This window comes from Platichthys flesus, chromosome 7 (genome assembly GCF_949316205.1).
Source record: "Platichthys flesus chromosome 7, fPlaFle2.1, whole genome shotgun sequence".
NCBI lineage: Eukaryota > Metazoa > Chordata > Actinopteri > Pleuronectiformes > Pleuronectidae > Platichthys > Platichthys flesus.
Window position 1 is genome coordinate 24888001 of NC_084951.1, and position 24255 is coordinate 24912255.

The 24255-nt window shown below is 43.9% G+C and overlaps 2 protein-coding genes across 4 annotated transcripts in view; both read right to left on the reverse strand.

Moving 5' to 3' along the window:
• The window catches only part of hspg2 (heparan sulfate proteoglycan 2), an 81956-nt gene extending 66451 nt beyond the window's left edge, over positions 1-15505 (reverse strand). For all 3 annotated transcript variants that reach the window (XM_062391479.1, XM_062391478.1, XM_062391477.1), the window contains exon 1: positions 15127-15505. In XM_062391479.1, coding sequence (XP_062247463.1) covers positions 15127-15195 — 69 coding nt within the window. In that variant the 5' untranslated portion in view covers positions 15196-15505. The remainder of the gene's footprint in view (positions 1-15126) is intronic.
• A 4099-nt stretch (positions 15506-19604) lies between these two features.
• Positions 19605-23162, reverse strand: agmat (agmatine ureohydrolase (agmatinase)). The gene is made up of 7 exons (XM_062392879.1): positions 22818-23162; positions 22032-22234; positions 21495-21543; positions 20980-21175; positions 20585-20764; positions 20168-20252; positions 19605-20069 (listed from the first exon to the last, which is right to left on the reverse strand). Exons 1-7 carry the CDS (start codon positions 23111-23113, stop codon positions 19996-19998), a joined length of 1083 nt encoding a protein of 360 aa, XP_062248863.1. The 5' UTR covers positions 23114-23162; the 3' UTR covers positions 19605-19995.
• Positions 23163-24255: the final 1093 nt, after the last annotated feature.

The following is a 24255-nucleotide window of genomic DNA, read 5'->3' on the forward strand; positions in this document are numbered from 1 at the left end:
CTGGTATCCCAAGATGCACTTTGAGCTTCTCACATCACAACAAAACCCGCTGTTCACCGGACAGAGCTCTTTGTCGGGCACCATCTGCACATCAGAGACTTTCTCCTTTTCTTTCTTCCCACAGAGTTATTCAGCGATGCTCTGTTCGCTCTGCCAAGACTTGCAAAAAAAAAATTAAGTCCACAGAACGTGATGTGATATTGTTTCTCAGCTGTTGTGCACAGAACAGCAGACAAAGCACTGGAGTCTCCTGTTGACTGATTCATCAAAGAGAGAAAGGAGAGGAGGTATTCAGGGGGTTATCCTCGTCTTTCAAGCCCCCCCCCTCCATCGTCCCCATTGGAAATTACCTGACAGCTGTTTTTTGCTAACCTGCGCACCATGGGAAAGTCAAAAGTGGGAGTACACGAGATGTGCAGGGTAGGAGAAATCAGATCTAGCCTCAGATGAATATCCACGGGCAACAGGAAAAGGTCAACTCTCATCACAGCCCACACAGAAGAGCATGAAAAGCGTTCTCTCTTTAACGATCTCAAATACCCAGATAAAAGAAGCTATCTATGGGAGTTTAGTGGGCTAGGTGCACTTAGTCAATGGGGGAGGAAGGAAACCTGAGACACATTTACACGACACAAACCCACTGACAATGGGTTCTTTCCACTGGAGGATCATCTGATACAACCACAAGGAAAAGATGATGGACTTCTATTTGTCTTCAAGCATAAAACTGTTGCTGTGTGGGATTTTTTTTCTAATAATGTTTGGAAGGATGCTCCTACTTTCTGATTGTACACATGAAAAATCACTAAATCAGGGCCTGAACCCAACAAAGGAGTCTGTTCTATTTAATGTCCACATCAATGGGCCCCAGCAGTCGACCACGTAGCGCCGGAAAATATCTCATATCCTTTAATACTCCTCCAGAACTGCAAGAGCGACATCTTATAGGTGGAGCATCTGTGGCTCGACTTAGCGTTCCCCCAGTACACTGGCTCCTCTTTCTCTTGATGATGAAATCCTTTTATATGCATTACAACTGAGGCCTCATTTTAATTGGTAACAGTTATTGAGGGGAATCACAGATAGGACCATAATGAAAACCCTCAAGAAACAGACAGTGTGTTTTGGCAGAACAACACCAATAACCAGTTTCCCACTGACAAATACAAAGCCATTTCCGAATTGGCCATTTTTGCTTCAAATGCCAGCATATCTTCCAAGTCAGCTGCACTTGTTTATTTGGATTTAAACTGGGATGAGAACACGGACTGGGTCTGTTGGGAGAACTAATGAAGGCTGAAAATTCTGTTCCAGAATAAGGTTCGCTGCAGCTGCTGCCGTCTTAGGTCATCCATGATACTAAACTCTGCTCCCAGTTCTATTATGGAAGCTTTTGTGTTTACTTACTGGATCCAGCAGGGATTTAATGAAGCATGTCCATGAGATTGAAGGAAATCTGTGTCAAAGTCCCGTGCTAACAAGCAGGAGAGCTACGAGAACACAGGTGGAATTCCCTGGAGATAAAAATATCAGGAGCAGTGAAGCTGCAGGTGTTATTACACCCTCCTCCAGAGGCCCTGAGAGGTGCCACATGCAGAACAGGGGGTGAACAAGGTCTAGTGAGGAGATATCTACAGCATCAGCTTAAACAAGACTAGAGAAACGTATAACCTGCAATATGAGACACGTAAGAATCTGTTTCTCCGAGCTTCTAACTATTTGGATTATGGTCAAAACCACAATGAGTTAAATGGCTCCTGTGTAGTTCAACGATTCTCTTGAATGAGGCTTTTTTCAATGTGAAACTCTACACGTGCATTTTCCAGGTCTATCCTCAGAGGATCAGAACAGTAGGCCGTCTGCTGCCGAGGCTGGCCGGCCCCTCATCTCCCCATTTGAGGTGAAGCCTGGAAAAGAACCAATAAACAGTGAAGAAAGCGATGTTTCAGAAAACGCTGTGAGTGGTGGCAGGCACAGCCAACTGCTGCACAGCACGCTGGCACACCCACATCTGCCCTGCACATGGAAAGCAGCTCGAATGTGAAGCAAGAAAACTCCAGCTCCTCAGAGCCTGTGAGAATGGGATTCAGTTAGAGGACAGGACACACTCTTTTTGTCCAAGTGGAGAGAATTCTACTGACCCAACATGGACAAGAATGTTTCCAAGCAAATCCGCCCACTCTCTGGTTAGCAGGGATGTGACCCTAGGCTTCGGTCTAACAAGGGACTTTCCTGCAGGTTGTAATCTACGCTCCACGAAGGAAGTCGTTTATTTCCTCCCAATCCGAGGATCAAGGCAAATCTTCACCACCCTCCAAAAGAGCCTGCCAGCTTTTCTCCTTTAAACGGTAACCAAAGCACAGAAAGGTGAACATTCCTGAAGCCAATTATGGGGCTCGGAATGTGAGAGGGGATCAGGTACCCACTTTGTCGGCGGGAAATGCCTTAATTCTGATTGGCTCCCATCTTCTCCCTTTCGCCTCTGATCCAGCTCCCTGTCACCCCTTGACAAAGCATCAAGGGGCAGGACACTTGCAAAGAAGCGGATTATCTCCTGGAGGTCGGTTGAAGGAGAAGGATCTTGGGAATTCAAGTGATGTGAAGGTTGGATTTCACTCGGTGTAAAGCGCTTTAGTTTTGGCTCGTCAGAGAAGCCCGGGCACTATAAATAGGATTAGTTCACCTGTATTACTCGAGGTAGCCGCTCCTCGAAAACGCTGGGGTCAAGTTACAAAATCTGTATTTAACAGTTTCTATATCTTCATAAGCTCACAAATTCCCCTTGTGGATTTCATCCTTCCTCGGTGGAACAGAAGCAGTCGTTCCTTTGGCTCAATCACTTAAGTTTTTAACACGTTTTGGCAGCTGTTGTTTTAACAGTTGAGCACTCGCTCAAGAACTTAATTGTGCCGCTGCGATGTCTCCAACTTGAGAAACGAGGATGGAAATCCAAGTCGGCCCAAACCCAAGTCGGGTCTCAGAGCAGACTTTGGATAAGCAAACAGAGAGAGTGCAGGATGAAGATATGGTTATGAATGAGGGTCGGGGGGGGGGGCTGTTTGAATGGGTGATAAACAGAAGTCCAGCATTACTTTTGTCCAAGGTCAACAAGGGGCTTTACAAGAGCCTCTTGAGACGTCTCCCCCTTTTCCTGCAGCAGTTATGGTGTTAAAGGGCCTGATGTCTGGAACAGTATCTTATGCAGCCATGAGGAAATGTATTTTTATTATAATTTACACCTTTATCCCTGTATATCCAAGAAATGCAATCGCTACTGGGATTATTATTCTCCTGCTTTTAATGATTTTTTATTCCTATCTCATTTAATCTTCCTGTTTAATTGTAGATCAAATATTTCAGTAGGAGTCATTAAGGCTGGACTGTATCAGCAGGATAACTTCTACTGTACATTGACCCAGCTAGACTGTGACTCTTCCTGTCTAGACTGTTCCCCTGCAGGGATCATTCACCGCTCTATCACCTGGATTGTGTAGCAGGTTGTGAGGTTGCTCATGTTGTAATGATTCACAGGTTGACTGAAGGAGGTGAATTATCCCCTCTGAAACAAACAGACTCATAAAGTGAGTCACCCACTATCAAACCCTTAAAGCACATCTGGTTTAACTTTTTGATCGTGCGCACCGCAAGGCGTTAAGTCAGATCTGAGGATTAATAACAGGTAGAGAACAGAGTCAAATCTGGAAAGCCAACGCGACAGAAGAGCATTTGAGTTGAGAGCTATACCCCACGTTCACTTAGGAGAAGGAATTCCCCCGGACAGGACCACGCCTGCTGGATCTGACGCTGTGAGAGCCAGATAAAATCCCTGAGCTAAATTAAACACTTCCTTTACTTCACTAACCCTTCCTCCACAAGATAGTCCCCGAAAATAAACCGCCTGCATGTTCAGGGGAGAACAATAACCTGAAAGCAAACACAGCAGCATCAACCGCAGTGTAAACAGACACAAAACCAACTTGGTCACAATGAATTCCTGTGATTTCACTGTTCATATGCATTATGTTACTTCACTCCTCGGTTATAGTGAGTGTGGAACAAGCGTATAAACAGCTGCTTTATGTTATTATTTTATTTAAAACGTCTTAATCCACAAAACAGTAATTATTTGAGGGCAGTGAAAGAACTTGAGCTGATGAGACAAGAACGTTAAATTAACTGTGAACTCTGTGTAAGGTGACACATGATACCAAGGCCATTATTAGACATTTTTCAAATAGTTTTTTATCATGAATTCTGTTGTGCTATTATCTAACATGAAGGCCTTGAGTCTGCAAGTGCAGCAGAGACACTGTGTCCACATATTCTGCCACTAACTAAACTGTTATCGGTTAATTAACCAAAATAATAACACCCATGTGTGCCATTAGAGTCATTTCTGTGTGAAATAGAATTACCCCCTAATATTCTTGTGTGTTTGTGTCTGAACTAATGAGTAATAATCCCAGCATTGTGTTGCTAATTGGAACCACAAACCCTTATTGAGGCCGTTCATTGGAGACATGCACCCTGGACATAGGAGCTTTTTTAACGATCCTATTACCGTTCGCCAGGAGCGGGATATAAAAGCCAGCAGCTGACCTGCAAAAAGGTGAGTCAATTGACCCGAAGCCCTTATACCAGGTAATTTATGATATGTCACAGTATTGAAGGATATGTTGTGTTGTTGAATTGTTTATTACACCTGTGAAAGGCATCGTGCTGTAAGAGATTATCGTGGAACATCCCAAAAGTTGAAACACTGTCGTTACTTAAGGCCCCAAATGTCAAGTTTCATCTGCATTCCTGGTGGAACGCGTGTTTCTATACATTGGGGGGGGGGGGGGGGGGGGGGCAATTAACTGGTCTACAATTGTAACCAAGACCATGTGGACTCAAGGAATGTTTGTCATTTCTCTCAATCTAGAGTGAGCGGCCTTTGAACACATGCTGCATACATTTCCATTCGATCACTTTAATGAACCTCCAGTCAAAGGAGAACTGAGGAGGATGCGTTTGGCTTCGTACCAACGCACAAACCCGAGGGGCCAACATCTGACAACCATAAACAAAGTCTGGGAGTATCTTCCCCCCCGACAGTTGACAGACGAATCTTCACCTGTCCTCATAATTCAGCGACAGGCCTTAATTTGAAGGTGTGCTCACACCTACAAAAGACATCTGTTTGCCAGGAGTTTATGCAATAATTTGAGAAAGCAGGCGGGTTAACCTGCCCATTCATTGGGAGCAGATGTGAGGGATCCATTTCCTACTATAATAAGAGTTAATTATAGGCAAGAGGCCCCCAGCGTGTCCGTGTGAAAATACACCGAGCTCCGATGGTTAATCAGCCAAGTTAACCCGTCAGGTAGAAGAGGGAAGGAGGTGGAACTAACCACAGTCTGCACTGGAGGTGATTTATCGCTGTGGTAATGGACAATCCAGCACAAGCCAGTTCACGACCCCTGAAAGAATCAGGAACTGAAAAGAGGATAATGCAAGACTCCACTTTCACCAGTGAGGTGACATCACTCCTTCTGACCTCGATGACAGTCCTATACAGTCGAAGAATAGCCTGTCTCTCCCAATGAGCCATAACACGATAACCACTCGTACATAAATAAACATGTTATGATTAAATCATATTTGCGACCCTGGAGGTATACACTGATTATCAAACCTCTTTCCTCAGCTCAGCCCCTCTCCTGCCTAAGGGGCCGAGCCGTGACTGCCAATCCACCCAGTAGAATATAATAACCATGTTTGAAGAAGAATGTATATTGGTATTTTTTATGTTTGATTGTTAGAGTGTTTTGTCGGGACAGAACAGAACAAGCTTGTGTTTTCTGTTCCACCATCCAGTGGAAAAATCTGTTCCCACCACATTTTATAGAGCCACTTTATGTGCCAACTTCAATTCACATGTTTTTCATTGAGCCCGAGAACAGCCGATCCAGTGGAGACCTTCAGTGAGGCCGTGCAAAGAAATGTGAATTAGATTTTCTCATTTGAAAAAGAACAAGTGCAGTGTCTGTTCAGAACCTGCCTGTTTGGGATGGGGCTGTTTGTGTGGGTGACGGTGGTTTTCAGCCACTCGACCGGCTGTCGGACTCAATACGCAGAATCCTGAAGCTGCACCAGCGCTACTGCACAAAGAGCTGCTCACCTGCATATTCAAAGAATGGGGGGGGCTCAAATGTTTACAATCTGCTTTGCATCATACCAGAAGCTTCAAATGATGGTATTTTGGAGAAAATGAATGTACAGTGTAGGGATTGGACGCTAAATAATTATGTTTTTAAGGCTGTGTCGAGTTTCCGAAGCAATTAACTATACAGACATGATCCTTTTCAATGCACAAGGCTCTTATTTTGAAACATGAGACAGGAAGGACTTGTGTTAAGCTCGGGAGACGCAGGGTCATGTGATGATCATGATCATAAATCACAAGCAGGATTGGCTGAAATGACTAGAACTAGAATAATCAAATTATCTTACATTTTGCATTATTGATCGTAAAGAGGGCAACATTTTTGTACAAATACGATAAGTATCATACATCTGGCTGCACTGTTTACGATGGTGAAGCTAGTCCCACATAATGAGTGGGTCAATGAAACCAGAGAGACAAGCTCCTCCTCTATGCTGCAGGAATAATGCTGATTGGCCCACAGAGACGCAGCAGCCAGGGATGATCAGACCCTAATCTCGGTCTGTCTGGCCGGCCCGGTTTAAAAAACAAATTGTGCTTCTATTATCTCCCTCAAATCTTGTTTTCTATGACTCCTACCAGGGGGAAAAGCCCTGATGAAACAACAGAGCGGAGAGAAGCGGCCCGTGTGCCCACAGGCAAAGACTGATGTCTGTGCCAGAGAATCTTACTGAAGTCTGCAGTCTGGTGTTTGTGCCAGACTCTGGCCCGGCTGTGCCCCTTATCTCCACCCCTCGTACCCACTGACGGGGTCATAATAGAGCCTCAGCAGGTGGAGCCTGGTGGGGAAGACAGGGCCTCTTCATCCTGGCACAGCTGAACGAGTCTTCTCTATGTGCTCACAGGCCACATGAATCACCCAGGATCTCAGTCCAGAGGAAGAACCGTTTAATTACTCCTCTTAAAGCAATAATTGCCTGACTTGGCTGGAGGTGCCGTCTGAAGGGAGAAGCCAGGGCAGCTAGGATCAGCGAGACCAATACATCTAAATCACGTTGTTGTGAATAAAGAGATCAAAAAGAGATCCGACTACTGGTTGTCAAATTTAATCAAATCCCAGCAACTGCACTTCCATCGGAAAACATCTGCGGCCATTAACAGCTGCCGCTCTCATAACTAGGTCCTGAGTGATGTGGTGTTTTAAAAGCACTGTTGGTGGTCACCAGCTTCTTACTGGAAACTGTGTACTTCCACTGGGAGATCAAACTTTGCTATGGCAGTATTGTGAAGGGTACAGAGTTATGAATAAAGCCAGTTTCAAAACCCTATTTCTCCCAATAGATGAGGGAATTGAAGTCGCAGCCTTCAGCAAACAGACGACTCCTCACTCCCTGGAAATCAACAGATGGTTTGCGTGTAGAGAAAATTACATACAACCACTTTAGTCTTAAACCACAGCAGTTCCCAGTTTGCCTTACCGAGTGTGTTACAAGAACCAACCTTCAGCTTCCATAGGGCTGCCAGGTACTGGGTTGTCTCATGATGGATGCTGACCTACTTTAGTCAACATGCTGGTTTAGAAGGCAACTCTCTTCATGAATAGAAGATAACATCTGAATTCAGTCTTCCTGCAGGTGATCTGGAACCGCTTCCAGAAAGGTGCATTCAGGAATGATCACAGGGCTCAATGGGGCCGTTTGCAGTGAGATGTTTGCTGTGATTTTTTTTATCTAGAGAAGCATTCAGCCTCAAACAGGATCCACATTCCATTCTTATCAATGCCTTGACTTTCATTCCTGCAAGCTGTCTCAAAGAGGTGCCTGTGTGGGGCTGCTGTTACACCTCCTTCCCTGTTTAACAGAAAACATGCATGTGTTGGAGGCCCGGCTGTCACGAAACACCACATCAGCTGAGAGACTCATCGAGATCTGGAGGGAACACGCAAAGGTCGAGTGGTGGTGGTGGTCTGGGAAACTTCTGCCTGGTGAAGGAACAGTCCAACCACGTCTGAGCAACTGTAGCACGCCCGTCAAGCTGTGGATTAGTCTGCACACATGGACAGTCTGAATGGGGCTGTGGTAAAAGCCCAAAACACGAGGGCAAAATAAAAGACAGGGAATAAACAATGTCTGTCTGCACAAACATAATCTACAATCATTAGCCTGGTATTCTGGTAAACTAGCTTAATACCCACCGTATTAACTTAACCTACGTAGAATTAAAAAGGTCTGGGAGCATGGAACTAAATTCACTTTTCTGCTCGTCAAAAAACCAACAACGTCTTTAAACTGCTTTCCAGTTCAGCAGCTAAAGGAAGCGGAGCTTGGCAACAGGTCAGTGTCACATTAAGATCAAACACTGTGTTGTATAAGTTGATTTATAATAAGCAGTTGTTGTTTGTTTAATTTATACAGTCTGAGGTCATGTCAGAGTCTCTTTGATTTGTCTAATGCACAATTTACTTTTCATCAAAATATACAGCGTGTGAATGAGCGTGAGTGTGTTTAAATAAAAATTACTTTTTTCCATTACAACACAGTTTGGCTCGGGGGTGGGGGGGGGGGGGGGGGGGGGGGGGTGCGGAACATGCATCTTCAAACCTGGATGGAAAAACATTTCACACCGAGCACTTCCACTCGGTTGAAAGGTACTGTGATGGAAAATTCAAGAATCACATTCAAGCTGGGAGGGAAACATAAAAACAACACTGGCTGATACTGTGGCATAAATAGGTCCGGGGGGGGGGGGTCGTTAATATTACATTTCAGTGCTTGCCAACGTATTAAAAACTTGTGAAATCATCTGTGCTGCTGTTACGACACTCGATCCCAATGGGCAAGAAATAAAAAGCCTGTATGTCTTTACTGCGTGCTAAGGACATATATCATATATGCATTTTCAAATATAAAAATATTTTAGGGACCAATTCGATTTGTTTTAAAATAGGGTACAGGGTTTGGGAAAACAAAAAACGCAGTGGGTGTGTTGTTTTAAGTGAAATAAAGAGCAGGACATCTGACCCGTGCAGAGGAGACCCTGGTTAATCTGATTGCCTCGGGGGTAAGTGCCGTCCTCTGGTCCTGTCCACGATCCCAGGTCTCATTTCCCCAACAGGATGGTGACTCAGCAAGGGACCAACGTTTCACACCACCGCACAGAAACAATGGGCGGCTGCCCCCCTCTTAACCGCAAACCAATTTGCTTTCAGCGGACTCCAAAGATATCTCATCGTGGTGCAGATCACTCGTCCAGACCGCCCTCCCCTGTTCCTGCAGCCGGGGGGGGGGTCCACTGGGTGGAAATGAGTTCTCCACAGTAACTGGGACTTAAATACTGGTTTGTCTACAATATGCACGGATTCAGGGGTTTGATCATAAGCAAAGTGAGGAGAGAGAGAGAGAGAGAGGAAGGAAGGACTAGGGAAATTCCTCTGAGAACAAGGAGTGTGCTGGTGTGCACGAGTGTGTAGAAGTGTGTTTAACAAGAGAAAGAGTTGTTATGTCTCGCGGGATGGCAGCTGACATGATAACACAGACCAGACCACTGCAGCTCTCCTCCCGTCTCTCCCCAGGGCCTCTGCAGCCTCAACATACGAGCGCTGAGCTCTTCCCTCAACCAGAAGTGATAGGACACATACTTTCAGGCTCCCCCTCAGCGGCGGACATTTTTGCAGTTTACCTGTTGCTCCCCCCCCCACGTGCTGAGTCATGGGGTCAAAAGTTATCAGGAGATCTTTTCAACCCCCGACTGAGCGTTAGCTAAGCCCTGCCTGGGACCAGTGCTACAAGACCCTTAAGTCATTCTGTAATGCAACAACTAACTTTCAGGTGTAACTGCATTATTATGTGTGCAGTTTCAGATCAGTCTGTGAAATCATATTATTTATGTGTATAAGCTATGAACTGAAGTTGAGTAGGAATCCAGGAGAAGTTGATGTGAGAACCCATCAGCTGGAGTGAGACTGGTATTTAGTTTTTACTCTTTGCTGTTGTAAATCAATTTAAACCTCAGCTCTCGCTCACCAGCCCCAAGGCCCTTTAATTTGTGAATTCATTGGCCAATTAGGCTCCTGATGAGCACAGCTAACAACAAACAGGCGCCCGGATTAAATAAAGGTGAGGGGAAGCCATTGTTTCCCCCCCCGTATTTACTTTTCACCGAGCCGCTGCACTTGGCGACCTCCCTCTGTGAACAGCCAGGGTTTTAACAACAGCGTGGCGATGGAAGGCTTTCTGTTTCACAGGTAGAGACTTGTACAGTAACAGGAAGTGGAGGCAGGGCGCTACTCGTCTGACTGAGAAATCATCAGCTCTGATAAAACACCAGGGTGGGATCTTTTGTAAACACATGACAGGATGTCAGGGTCAATCTTTAAGAGACAATGGAGGAAAAAAAGACTGATGGCATTCCTTCAGCAAACCTAAGTACCCGGAGAAAAAAAGAAATCTATTCCGTTTACAATACACAAAAACGCCTATGGTGGAAAAAGGGCAGCAACCCCCATTAGAGGAGCAGTATAAGTTGGGAGGGACCATATGAGACAAAGCAGCAGCTCCCTCGAGCCAGAAGCAAAATCCCGAGTGATTTCACATCAGCGCTGCGAGCAAAGACAAAGACAGGTTCAATAGGGCACAAACTATAGAGCACCTTCAAAGAGAAAGTGCAATACAGTTAACTTAGCATTTCAATGAATCTCTAATGAGGCCGGGAGGGTGAAAAGATTGAAGGAGACTGTTAAAGATGGAGCAGAGAGCCAGTCAGTACCAGTCCATTACAGTCTTTTGTTCTTTTTATCAAGCCGAGCGCCTCGTGGTAGATTTAAAGAATAATGTTTCCCTGCATCACTTTAAAGAGCTGCTGGTTTGACAGAAATATAACGGATCTGCAAAGGGCAAGGGTTTGTTTCCCGACCTGAAAAAACAAAACACATCCCTGGTGGAAGACGGTGACACAGAAATGTGTGATTTAAAACTCTCCAGCAGCCTGTGACCATTAGCTGTTCTTTACGACTCGAGGGGCAGACTCGCGTCGTGTCCTCAGGACATCCTGTGACCTCACCGTGAACCCTGGTGAGGTTTATTGCATCTGTAGCTCCATAACTCAGGAATGAGCAGAGACATACACCTCAGGTAGAGAAGCTGAAGGGGACAAAGGACTTCGTTTTAAAGCCGTCTGTCTGTTTGTAAAAGTTTTTCGCAACTTAGGACTATGGTCAAATATATATCACACAGTGCAAACAGTGAAAATACGATTTTAATGTATGATTGTTGAACGGAATAGATAAAAAGACGGGTGTGGTAATCTTGGCTTAAAATGTAAAACCTCCGACACAAGTTGATTCAAACTTAAACTTTCCTCCACATGAAGCTTTGAGGGTTTAATTAGCGAACGGCTCTGAACCTGCCACAAGCTCCGGCCTGATCCGAGGATGAGACGCTGATGACTCTGTGGTTTAAAAAGACAAAACGCTGTGCTGCTGCAGATGAGCACTGCAGAGACAGGAAACGTGTGAAGAGGTGCTAATGGAAAGAGTGGGACTCCAGTTACAATAGGCGGGGCTCGGAGAATGTGCGCTCATGTCGGCACATGCACGGCGTTGCTGCTGTACCAGCTGAGGTGCAGCTGTGTTTGGAGTCGGCTCTTGTGTCCGACGCGGATGTGGCGTCGGGCGTGAAAGCGGAACGCAACCTGAACTCAAGGAGACAAGTGTGTGCGTGCGATTCCCAGATGAGGGCGGAGTAAAATGCCCAAATATATTTTATCCATCTTTGTAATCGGGATTGCCAGATTAACAGCTTATCCCACTGATGTCAGATGTTCTTTCAAGAAGATGACGGATTGGATTAGATTCTAAAACATGTTGGCAGCAAACAGTGACTGAAATCACAAGTAAAGACAAATACAGACGTGGCATCACACTGCAGATTAATTAAAGGAGCATGCAAATATATATGAGAGGTTATGAGGTTCTCTCTTTCCTCACTGTTCCCGTGTTCATTGTGTTCCACCAGCACCAATCGGAGCCGATAAAAACCCAATGTCTGCAGAGTCATTAGAACCGGGAGTGAAGGCTGATTGCAACCAGTCCCACTGCAGACAAAAGCCAGATGTTAACAGATGTTAGTAGATTTTCTGACCAGTGGTCATTAGTGTTGCAAAACTCTGCAATGGACCTTTAAGTCGGGAACAGGAGGATGTTCCCCTTCCAGATCGAAACCAGCAGTGGGCTGACTGACTTTGATTGCTGGGGGGACTAAAGTAAATGCTTTTGAAAAGAAACTGCAAATGCGGGTCTTGATTGTATGAATACGTGAACAAATTTTATAAAAACAACAAAAAGATATAATGTTAAATGACGAGGCCTTCCATATCAGAGTGTTTACACAAAGTAAAAGTGAAGAACTCCAGAAAGTGGTTTTTGGGAGGTGAATCTCAGCTCTGACTGAATCTGGAGGAACAGCTGATGTGAGAAAACAGAGTCAGGTTCAGAGTCTTCACCTCTCTGACCTCCATACCGGCCCAAGTCACACCTCACTGCAGAGTCAACAAATGCCGGCCTGCGCTCCACATGCCTGAGGACGGGGGCGAGCCACTTCACTCCAGCATTGTCCCAGGAGCCAGGATGGCCTCTCCCCCGGGGCTATAACTCAACAATGCACTGTTTACCAGAGCCAGTCTTCAGGCAATTATGTGAATGGGTACATGGGGAGCCGACCTTCCCCACTGTTCAAACTCTGGAGTGGAGCTGGTGTTTGCACTGCTGTGCTTTGCAACTCCATAGTTTCCTCATCGACTCTGAATGGAAATTAAAGAGCAGGTAGCCGCCACCGCATGTGAAACCACGGAGCAGCACGAGGGGACCCACCAGCGCGCTGAGTCCGTGACACAGAGGAAAGGAAATAAATAAAGCAGCGGCTCAAAGTATAGCTGCATCATTTTTAGCCCAAGGATGATGGGACTGAATTACACCGGGCGGAGATTGAAGTTTACACAGATGACAAACGCTCTGCAGACTGTATAGTCACTGGAATCCAGGCCGCCCTTCCCCCAACCCCAGTCCAAGCCCCCAATGAAGTCAAGGGACACTTGTGACAGTCTATACTGGGAGAGATCCCTCTCTCCGAGCCAAAACCTGTCAGCAGTCATGCTCACGGTTCATAAGAGCATGAAGTCCATGTTCACTTGTAGAAAAACAACTCTGGAGTGGGAACAGAATCAGGAGCAGCCTGGATATCAAACTCTAATTCCTCACACTGGTGCTCGTTTGTGATGGAGAGCTCTAACCCATCGAGAGTTTTCATTGACTTCGATTGTTGGAGTTGATGCGCATGACCCTGACATTCCAGCGGGGATCAAGGAGGGCCCGTAGTAACACCAGAACAAGCGCTTAATTGAATCAAGGGACAGTGCGCCCGCTGTGGTTCAAAGTCATAATGCAAGAAACAGATGCTTGTGGTTCCACATAATTCAATTAGGTTGGTATTGTTGGCCTGCACGGTGGTAGAGAAGTGTAGAGGCCGTCTCCTTCCAGTGTCACATGATAATCACCTTGGTAGGAAGATGGAGACTTTACAGAGATGGAGGAGCCAGGAGACATTTAAGTTTATCTTTAAAGATGCACGAGGTGAAAGTTCTTCCTCAACACAAAGCGATAGAAACAGACAGATGTTAAATATACCGTGAAGTCATGAAAAGTGGAACGCTATAACTTTTGAAATGTCACGCGTATCACTGCTCATATATATTCTGGATCCAGCAGGTGAGGGATTTATGTGAGGGCCGGGCCTCCTCAGGTATGTCCCCATCATTCAAGATGGTCTCTTTGACTCAGATCAAATCAACGCACAGCGGTCACAAATAGGCTACCTCGAGCGTGACAGCTCTGTTTATTGGAGGGCATAAAGGTGGGAGAGTAGACGGGGTTTCTACAGGGGGTGGGGGGGGGGCAGTGGTGGTGGCGGACGGGTGGGGGTCTATTCTCAGCAGCCACATCATGGTCATCCTCTATAAACGATTCATACCACAGATATAGCAAAGTGAAGACAACTTCTTTGAGACTCAAACATCATGTGCATGAGGAAGAGCATATGAATCAAAAACAAATAACTGATAATCAATTCAATCAATCCAGTCATTTATTAAAATTGAATCCTAAATATGAATAAGCTGCTTTTCTCTTATCTATAAATTTCTATATTAAAAGTTTCCGCTTTTTGGTAAATTTTTGGACACATTTAACAATTTGAAAGATATAACAATATTTATAGATTATTGATCTAGCAAATAATAATAAAAAGAAGAAAAGAAAGAATGATATAACTGTTAGCTGAAGCCCTTCAGTAAACTACATAACTGACAAGATGAATAAATTCCCCAAATGCTTCCCACCTGCAGTGGAGCCTGAACAAGTGGATTCAAAATTATAACCCACATTTTTATTCTGAAGGATTCCAAGTTTCCCAGGACAAAAAAAACAAATAATGTGGAGGCACACACACAACACAGACACACACACACACACAGTAGTCAGGGCCAAAGTGTAGTGTGGATTTGAGAAGGTTTAGGAGCCGAGGACTCCAGAGAGACTATGAATAGCTTGTTTCTGTGGACAAACTTAGCCCCAGCTTCACTCAACAGGAGCTTCTAGTTAGTCACATTACTTTTAAAAGCATCTTTACAGGACACGCTGCTGTGACTGGGTGCACTGGAATCTGCCCCACAGCCCACCTGCAAGGCAGCAGCCCTGCACCAGCAGCACATCTCACTATTTACCGAACAGAAATAGCAGCATCAACACATATAACTCCTTTCTTTGCCTTTAATAGGACATAAAGACACTGGTTGGAGTGTGATTTCTCCTGTGTGTGTGTGGTGTGTATGTGTGTGTTGGTGTGGGGGGGTGAATGGTTTTATAGGTCAGTGCTGTTGGGTGAAGGAAATGAGAAAAAGAGAAAAGTTAAAGTTTGATGGTGACTTACAGTAAGCAGCTGGCATGAGAGAATCAGGGAGAGGATAAGTCCACAGGTCCTGGTGGTCGAGGTGCCCATTTTCCACCAACCCAGCTCCGGCTGCGTGTGCTGGGGCAAAGGGAAGCAGAGAAACCCGGGGTCCTGCGCTCCTCCTGGCCGCTGAAGAGCTGCTGTGTTGCCCTGCACCGGTTCTTCTCAGACTTCGCTTCTCCGCGCGTCCCACAGCCGCTGGGACCTCATCAACAGGTAAATAAACACGATCCTCTTCTTTCTTGGTTTTTACGCACGACGCAGCGCAGGGAAAAAAAACACGGAGGTGCTCCAGGCTTCTCGTTCCTCCAACCCCCGTGCGCTCCGAAACTTATTGGGACCTGGTTGTGGGGCTAAATGCAAAGTCACTGGGAAGTCCTGTGCAGAGAGAGAGAGAGAAAGAGAGGGAGCGAGAGAGGGGGAGAGAGAGGGAGAGCTGCGAGGGGGGAGAACAAGTAAAAGGCGGAGTGGAATTCAGGGAGTGCAGAAAGAGAAGAGCCAGCGCGCGGAGACGCCACCTACTTGACCCGTGCTGGCTCCATACACTCCTCACGTGTGCATCCACACTGTCGTGCTGCAAATATGATCCCCACGTGCACGGTTAAGTCTTCTTGTGGTATTGAACACTGGGTTTTATTGATGCAGAGACACAAAGAGTTGAAATATTAAAGAGTAAAAGTACAGAAATATTAGGGAAAGTAACTTTTTCCTACTTCTTTCCAGACATGATTTATGCATTATGTAGTTCACTTGTTTGCTGTGGCTTTTTCTTACTTGCATATGTTTGTGTGTATAAATACTTAAATACAATACTTAAATACATTTAAATACAAATGTTTTAAGTTTATTAAATTCCACTCTAGAGTATGTTTGAGTTATTTTAGAGTTTATGCAACTTTTAATTGTATATATATGACGCAAAAATTAAGTTAAACATAGAAGACTGAATTTGTCTTGCTTTCCTTTGATTGGGTAATAAACCTGCTCCGTGTATTGAACTTCTTGTGCCCTGAGGTCACACATTTTTCTCAGCAGTTACAGACTCCCTGAAACTAATTCCTCTCAGTCAGCATTTCACTGAATACATTAATTGTAATAGCACGAGCTGAAATAAAGCCACTGATCACGAAAAAGATTGAGATTGTTCGTGTATTGGTAGAAAAATGGAACTAGTGTTGAGCACCTGATTAAAATACTCAAGGTAACTTTAATATACTTGAGCATTCAACGCCCTCTAGTGGCCAAACGTGACCTCTACACCAGAGACTAAAGTGACTTCTCCATGAACTGCATAAAAAGGAGCCAACTCAAACATAGAGTAAAAAACAGAGATATATTTAATGTCCCTGTGTCTCATCAGAATCACATCCTGTATATAAACACACAGCGAGCACACCTCAGGACTGCAGTCAGTGGTTGTGTGGGGGCCCGTGGGTTCGAGTCCGTACTGTAAATAACGTACTGTATCACTCAGAGGTTGGAGGGAGCAGCTGCTGCCAATTGAAAAAGCTGAACCCTGAATAGGAATGGAGAGGAGCTGCTCTCATTTAGCCTCCAAAACAGGCCCAACATGGAAGATGGGCTCATCCAGCTGCTCTGTGTGCAGTCTTTACAATCCAATGACTGACGCAGACTCCATTTAATCACACTGCAAGAGATGTGAAAGATGATAAACTTAGAGTGCTGGACCCAGACCAGCTTCTGAAGTCACTGTGATGTCTTTATGATTATTGAGGAGAGAATTTTACACCTCCAATTGCATTTACGTAAACCTTTTTGGGTTTAAACATGCAAGCAATGACAAAGGATCACAAATAAAAAAGAAACACATAATTGCTCATGCTTCATATTATATTCTCACATTTAAACACAAGCTCCAGAGCAGAAGTTCCTTTTCTCTTTGGACTCTTCTTGAATACACGAGACGGATCCTTTCAGTCTCAAAGCGTCTCACCGACCACAGTGGTGAGATTAAGCGACTCCTCCCTGGCCTCCCGTCAGCAAGTACTGGAAAATTGTGTTCGACAATAAACTGTCTCAACCCATTATTATCGGTCGAGAAACCAGTGTTCAAGTCAACAAACTGTGGAGGATACTTCTGCACTCGTGCTTTACCAACATGGAGCAGATAAACTAAATGATCATTTAGAAACAAAATATAAAAGGAACAACACTGATTTTCCTTTCAGAGACACTGGGAGAGCTGGTAAAGTGACATTAATTCAGAGCTGAATAAAGTTTTAAAGCAAACAACTGATCCACAAGTTATCTTCAGGCCTACTTGATGCATTTGTGTCACCACTGAGAGACACAAGAGTTCACCAGGAGCTTTGCTGCTGTGTTTGCACTCTGTTCACTTTATCAGACGTGTCCATGAGGTTCGGTGAAGGGGACGTCAGATGACTCACCCTTGCACCGGGCCTGCTCTGCGTATCAGTGTCACTGAGGGTGTGTGTTGCCAAATGGAGCTGAACCGTGCAGCTGCAGAAAACAGCTGTGATGCTTCCGCTGGCAGTCGGGACACAGAGGAATTTCTTCTCCCTCTAATATCTGACTCATGTCTTTCCTCCTCTGACAGGACCATAAAGGGAATTCATATATCTTGCACATCTGTGGAGATGTAATCCCGAGGAATTATAATGATGACGATTTTGAAAGAGACTCCAAGGAGGTGGAACACTTTTTTCCAAGCTGATCGTTCCATCTGGGTTTGAAACTTTTCTTGAGAAAGTTTTATGAGACAGGAGACCAACTCAGGAAATAAGCACTCAACAATCACATGTGACTGTAGAGCAGAGGATGTAGCACCTTGTGAGACAAATTGTGATTTCTGAATATGGGCTACACAAATACAATTTCTCATCACCTTATGCATGATGAGAAAAAATATCAAATCAATATAAACTCACACAGATTGAATTTCTGCGACTTTTTTTTTTGTTGTAATATCGGTGGTTTTTATTATTTTTGTTGAATCTACAAATTGGATATCGGTGTAATGAAGCAGGTGGATTTAGTGGATTTACAATTTACACATTGATTTTCTGGAATTAAGCCACTAAATATAAAATGTTACAATATTCCTGTTTAATCAGGGTAATTTATCTTAAATGTATAATTTTATGTCATTGCTTCATTATATCATTGTTGTTTATGTCGGTGTGAAAGAGTTATACAATATCTTAATTTTACAGTGTTCATGTGTTTGAGCTGTAAAGATCACTGAGCAGTCACCCACATGTCAAATAACCTGCATGTGAACGTGTGAAATAAGTATATGGTAAAATAATAAATCATGTGGAAAAACGTGTCAGCTCAGTTCTGAGAGTTTGCACGATAAACACAGTCAGTCCTTCCAAAGTAAAGTTTACAAAGTTTACTTAGAATATCAGTTGATATCCAGGATCATTTATCCTGGATATTAAACTGTTGCAAAAACACTATTATGAAAAGAAGACATGAAATATTGCATTACCGAAAATGTCCCAGACAGCATCAATTAGACACCTTATAACAGATGTTTGCATGGAAGGGGACGTACAGCAGAGTGGCGCAGCGGAAGCGTGCTGGGCCCATAACCCAGAGGTCGATGGATCGAAACCATCCTCTGCTAAGTGATTTGTTTTATTTTTGTTTTTAAACTTCGTGGAAGTCGCACTGATGTTGTTGTTCTTCTCTTTCTTGTTGTTACTGGTGTTTTTAAAATGCTCCACGTGCTTTGTAGAGTTTTCCTGCGGGGACAAATAACGGTGTTTTTGAATATGACTCGTGCTTCTGCAGCAATACAGAACTAGTAGTTTAACATTTATTTATCATTTCAGTTCATAAACTACACATTGTGCTTTTGTTCAGACTCATAAATATTTGTAAACAGAGGAACACAGGAGGGGACGAGTTCTATTAGGACCAAACAATCGCTCACTGCAGAAAGTGGACCCCCCTCCAGAAAACCACCAGTGAGCGCGACTAAGCTAAAGCTAACCGCTAAGCTACAGCTAGCTGTTCATCCAAACCATAGAAAAACCATCACCAAGCTAAAGCTAACCGCTAAGCAAAGTAAATAGAGCATGTGGAAAGCGTGACAACAGCTGATTAAAGATAAAGTCGGCTGTAGACAGACAGGAACGAGATTTCTTAGTTATAACTAGCACGTGTTAAAACGCTCAGTAGTCAACGGTTAATAAAATAAAACTTCAAAATGTTTAGATTGTTAGCATTAGCACGGCATGTAATGTAACCGGAAATGACGCATTACGCTCACGGCAGCGTTGCCTCTTGGGAAATGTCGTTCCGGGGTTTTTATTATACATTTATCATATTTAGGGGGCGAATTATAATCGAAACATAACTAAATCCATAAACAGTAAATACATAATTTATAAATAAATGATATTTTCATTAAACACATAGCAAATGTTTATTATTATTATAATTCCTATAACTCAGCAGCATGAGCTTATTAATTTACGACAATGCTTTTTTCAATTACATTTTATTTGTAGATTTTGTTATAAAAATAACAATTATTATCTCAAGGCACTTTACACTGTTTGATAGAGAGCTTGAAATTTCTAAGAAAAATTCCCATAACAAACATTCTGACAACTGTAAATATTGTATATAAACATTTTGTCTTACAAGCAGCTTGGAATACAAAGTGAATATATATAAATTTATGAAAGTGGCCTTAGTTATGAATTTCTTTGTCAAGTCTCTATTGACTATTGAATTCATCCCATTGATGGTTATAATCAAACGGGATCACCCCTTGTTACCAGTGGATCCAGCAGAACTGGATTTGGTATTCAGGTCTTGATTGAGTGTCCTGTGCTGTGAGGTCCGTTCTGATCAGTGATATATCACTTTTGGGAGGACGCACAACATTTCAAAGAGGAGGTTGGCACCCGTCAGTGCAGTGTTTCCTGTAAAGAAAAGATGAAAGATGAAGAAAAGATGAAAGGTGGTTGTTATAGAGTTTATACAGTTTGTAATTTGAATAGAAATGAAATGTGCCCAGTACCTGTGGTGTCATAAGGTGGTGACACCTCCACCAGATCACATCCAACCAGATTCAGACCACGACAGCCTCGGATAATCTCAACTCCCTGAATCCAGCAGAGATAAAACCAGTGTATTAATTCATTCATTCTGGAAGCTTAGACAAATGAGTGAAGTAATTTCAATTACTGCTTATAAAGGACAAGTTGTGTAACCTTCATCTGTGTATCAATTTGACAAACTGCTTTTTTAATAGCTTCAGAAACCACCTCTAGATCGTCAACCGACATTTTCCTCCCTCATGCAGGTAAATTACACATTTGGAAGAGGTCCATTAAATTCTTTTACATAATGTTCAATCGAATAAACCTTTATTTATATGTCTGTAAGATGAAAAATAATAATATGTCTTCTTTATAGTCTGTTGCATCCTGTTTACCTGGATGGGAGTGAGCCCTGCTATCTCTGGTGTGCCCGTTCCAGGGGCGAAGCCCGGGTCAAGAGCATCGATGTCGAAGCTGAGGTACACTGGGCCGCTGCCCATCTGAGACCGGACCTCAGCCATCAGGGGTGCCAGAGATTTGAACCAGCACTCTTCTGCTTGTACCACACGGAAACCCTGTTCAATATAGAAAACCAGGATGTTAATACGCAAGATTATGATTAGGAGAGATTAAGTGATAAAGATGCATCATCTCCTTATCGAGGGGGTCCCAATCTCTACAGTGAGAACAGAGCTGGAACCAGTGGCCTGTTTGCTGTGGTTTCCAGTTGTTGTCCAGTACATAAGCACAGCCGACATGTCACAGGTTTACACAATGAAAGGAAGTTTACCTGCGCCCGGCTCCACTCGTACGAGTCGGCAGAGTAGCCTGAGCCCCGCAGGCCGATCTGCACCACTCTCTTACAGTCCAGTAGCCCTTCCTCCACACAGCGTCTGAAAGGAGTCCCGTGTCCAATCTTCTCCCCCAGGACCACGTCACTGGTGTCAGCATGAGCGTCCACGTGGACCAGACCCACCGGACCATGCCTGATGAAGGACCACACAACAGACTGAGGCTCGAGGGTATGAGAAGGCGACAAGTGATGAGGAGTCATGCAAAAATCAGAGTAGAACAATTTTAAATCTGATTAAGATCTGAAATAATCTGGGAAGTCGATCATAGAAACTTTTTTGATTATTATATTTTGTTTTAAAAAAATGTCAATGTGCACCGGCTGCAGCTACAACTATATCAAATGATAAATAATCAACATATTAATCAAATAGAAAAATTAGGGAAATAGCCCTGTGGACCTATTGTCAGGCCAATTTTAAAATGAGGTAACAAAGCTGGTAGATAACTTACCTCTCAGCGACAGCTTGCAGGATTGGATATGCAATCGTGTGATCACCACCTGCAGACGCCAACACTTCCTTCACATCTGACCTTTGACATGACTTGCACTTCATTTTAAAAGGTTTTTCAAACAGATAATGAATAGAGCCCGACCAATATATTGAGATATTAGCATCTGTGTTCATGTTTGCTAAATATTAACTTTACAGAATAAACAATGCTCATTACAGTCACTCTCTTGGGGGGAGTAGGGACTGTTGCTTTAAGACCAGGCCCCCCGGCTCGTTTTACTTCAGTTAAACTTGAGAGTTAAACTGAGAGCGGAGAAGTTATGTGAAGGCTCGACCAGCTGTGGAGTCGTACGGGTTTCAGTCTCCTGTCATGTTACCAAGCAGAGAGGATTCAGTGGATTCACCTGCCTGTGACACGTGTGGAGTCAAAGTTAGATGTTTTACAACTTTACAACAAAAGCAGAGGGGGATCTACATAGATGATGAGTTTAAAGCTGAATCAATCAATCCCTCTTATGGATCCCATCCCCCTCACCCATGGTCAGAGGGATACAGCCGGTGGCCAGGATCTTCCTGTACGCCTCCCTGATGCGTTTGCAGGTGTCCTTCAGGTCGTACACGTTCACGTTCACGTCCCCGATGTCGGCCACCATCAGGGACTCGTAAGGCGCCGCCCTGGTGCCACTGTTGTACGACCTCAGCATGGCCGACTCCACCCGGATGTGACGGGGACCGAACCTGCGGTGGATGAGGAGACAGCTGGTTATTTAACAATGGGCCACTTACTGTATATTTGTACTCAAAAGCAGTTTGGGGTACTACTATTATCATTATTGTTCTTCTGTTTTTCTATTTCTTTATTTGATCTTGTTTCTTTATTTGTTCTTGTTTTATGGAATTACAATTTTCCTTGGGAATCGGGAGGGAGGGGGTCTGAGAAGAAAAGTTTGACAAGTTGATTGTGTATGCTCAATTTGTTTGTGTTTGTGTGTGTGTGTATTTTCATAATGTTTTCATAACACGTCTTTCTTTTCTGCATTTCTTGCAAAGTGTAGATCTATTTGCTCACAACTATCTTTGTATATATGTTTATTTCAATAAAAAAATTAAATACTACTACTACAACAACTACTAATAATGATTATAACAATGTGTTTGTAATTGCATCTCGTGTTGTGCTCAGCTGACTTGAGAAACACTTCCAAAGTCCAGAGAACAGGACTGAGGTGTTGAACTATAATAACTTTATAAACTTTATAGACTCCGACCCCCTCCACACACACACACATGCCCCTGTCACGCGGACTGGGAGGAACAGCACCTGGCTCCGGGCCGGTTCGAGGTCCCGGTGTCGATCGGGACTCCGACAAACGCTGCGTCCAGCCCGTCCGCCGTCTCCTGGAAGGGGAGCTTGGCCATTGTGGGGATCCCGGACACCCGCGCCACAAACTCGGCGCTGGGTGGAACATTGAAGCGTCTCCCGGAGGACTCTCTGCGGGGATTGACGCACGAAGCCTGGAGAGCGGCTGCAGGACGCGGCTGCACGGAGGAGAGGCCCGAGAGGTGAGGAGAGAGGAGGGGGCGAGATGCCTTCAGGGTCCTCCACAGTGAAGACATGGCTGCTGGGCTGCAGGTTCCACAAGGGACCGTCACAAGCTGTCAGTGGAGAGGCAAGGTGATGGAGGGTAATGATTGGCCAGGAGTGAGGGGGAGGAGCCAATCGGTGGGGGGGCTGGTAAACACAGTGGACCGGTTGAATATGGCATAAGTCTATACTGCTTACTATTACTACTTCTAGTACTATACAACTTTTTGGTGGCATATAATATCTGTATACATAATTTTTGTTCTGTTTTTATTTCTGCCTTAAGGTCAGCTGGATAATATATAAACTGTATTTATTCAGCACTTTTTAAAACATAAGCACAAGATACTTCTCAAGCTAAATTGAAGGCAATCAATCAAAGCAAGTTGAAGATCACACAGCAGAAGAGCAAGTGAAGCAAAGATTTAAAAAATGTATTTAAAACTAAGCTTATTCCTTACAAACTAAACTGTTTTATAAGCTTATCTCAGTTAAAGAAATAGTGATATTAATATTTTAAATAGTGATCATTTTGACTTGCTAAGGCAAAATAATAATGTGTAGCCGGATTTGCTTCTTGACCTGGATGCGTTGGGATATTCACAGATGAACTGTTATAACCTGTTACCTTTGTGTAATAAGTCATAAAATGACAAACCCTGATTTGGATCCATTATGTTGAACCTTTCACCTGTTTCTTTATCTTCACCTGGCCCACGTGTCTTGTTCTGGCAGCTCCAGGATCGACTGCTACTGTCTGGGTTGGTTACACTTGTGCTCAGCAACTTTTGTGACATAAGAATTGTTATGGGAAGTTAAAGAGTTATATTTAATTGTGAATAAAGTGTTTCTGGTACCTCAAACAGGTCATGAGTCAAGAAGTCACTGATAAAAGAGACACAAGTTGTTGTCTGACAGATTCAAGAGGATTCATGGAAATCCACATGTGTGAAGATATGTCAGCAAATCATGTAAAACTTTGATCACAAAGGCTGTTACACTGTCAGGATGTAGAACACACACATTTATGTAATCTCTCTCTCTCTCTCTCTCTCTCATTCTCTCTCGTATGAATGGAAAGAGCAAGTTCTGAGCCATGAACACGCACAAGCTCCCAGTTATCAGATACTGGTGTGATAACCTGCCAAAGGTGGACACAGAGCCCATTTATATA

Excerpts from the sequence above, each read along its gene's own strand:
- agmat (XM_062392879.1), bottom strand. The coding sequence starts at position 23,113 with ATGTCTTCACTGTGGAGGACCCTGAAGGCATCTCGCCCCCTCCTCTCT. Across the intron at positions 21,544-22,031 it reads CTGTATCCCTCTGACCATGG|GTGGTGATCACACGATTGCA; the intron begins GTGAGGGGGATG and ends TGGCGTCTGCAG. Across the intron at positions 20,765-20,979 it reads ACGAGTGGAGCCGGGCGCAG|GGTTTCCGTGTGGTACAAGC; the intron begins GTAAACTTCCTT and ends TATATTGAACAG.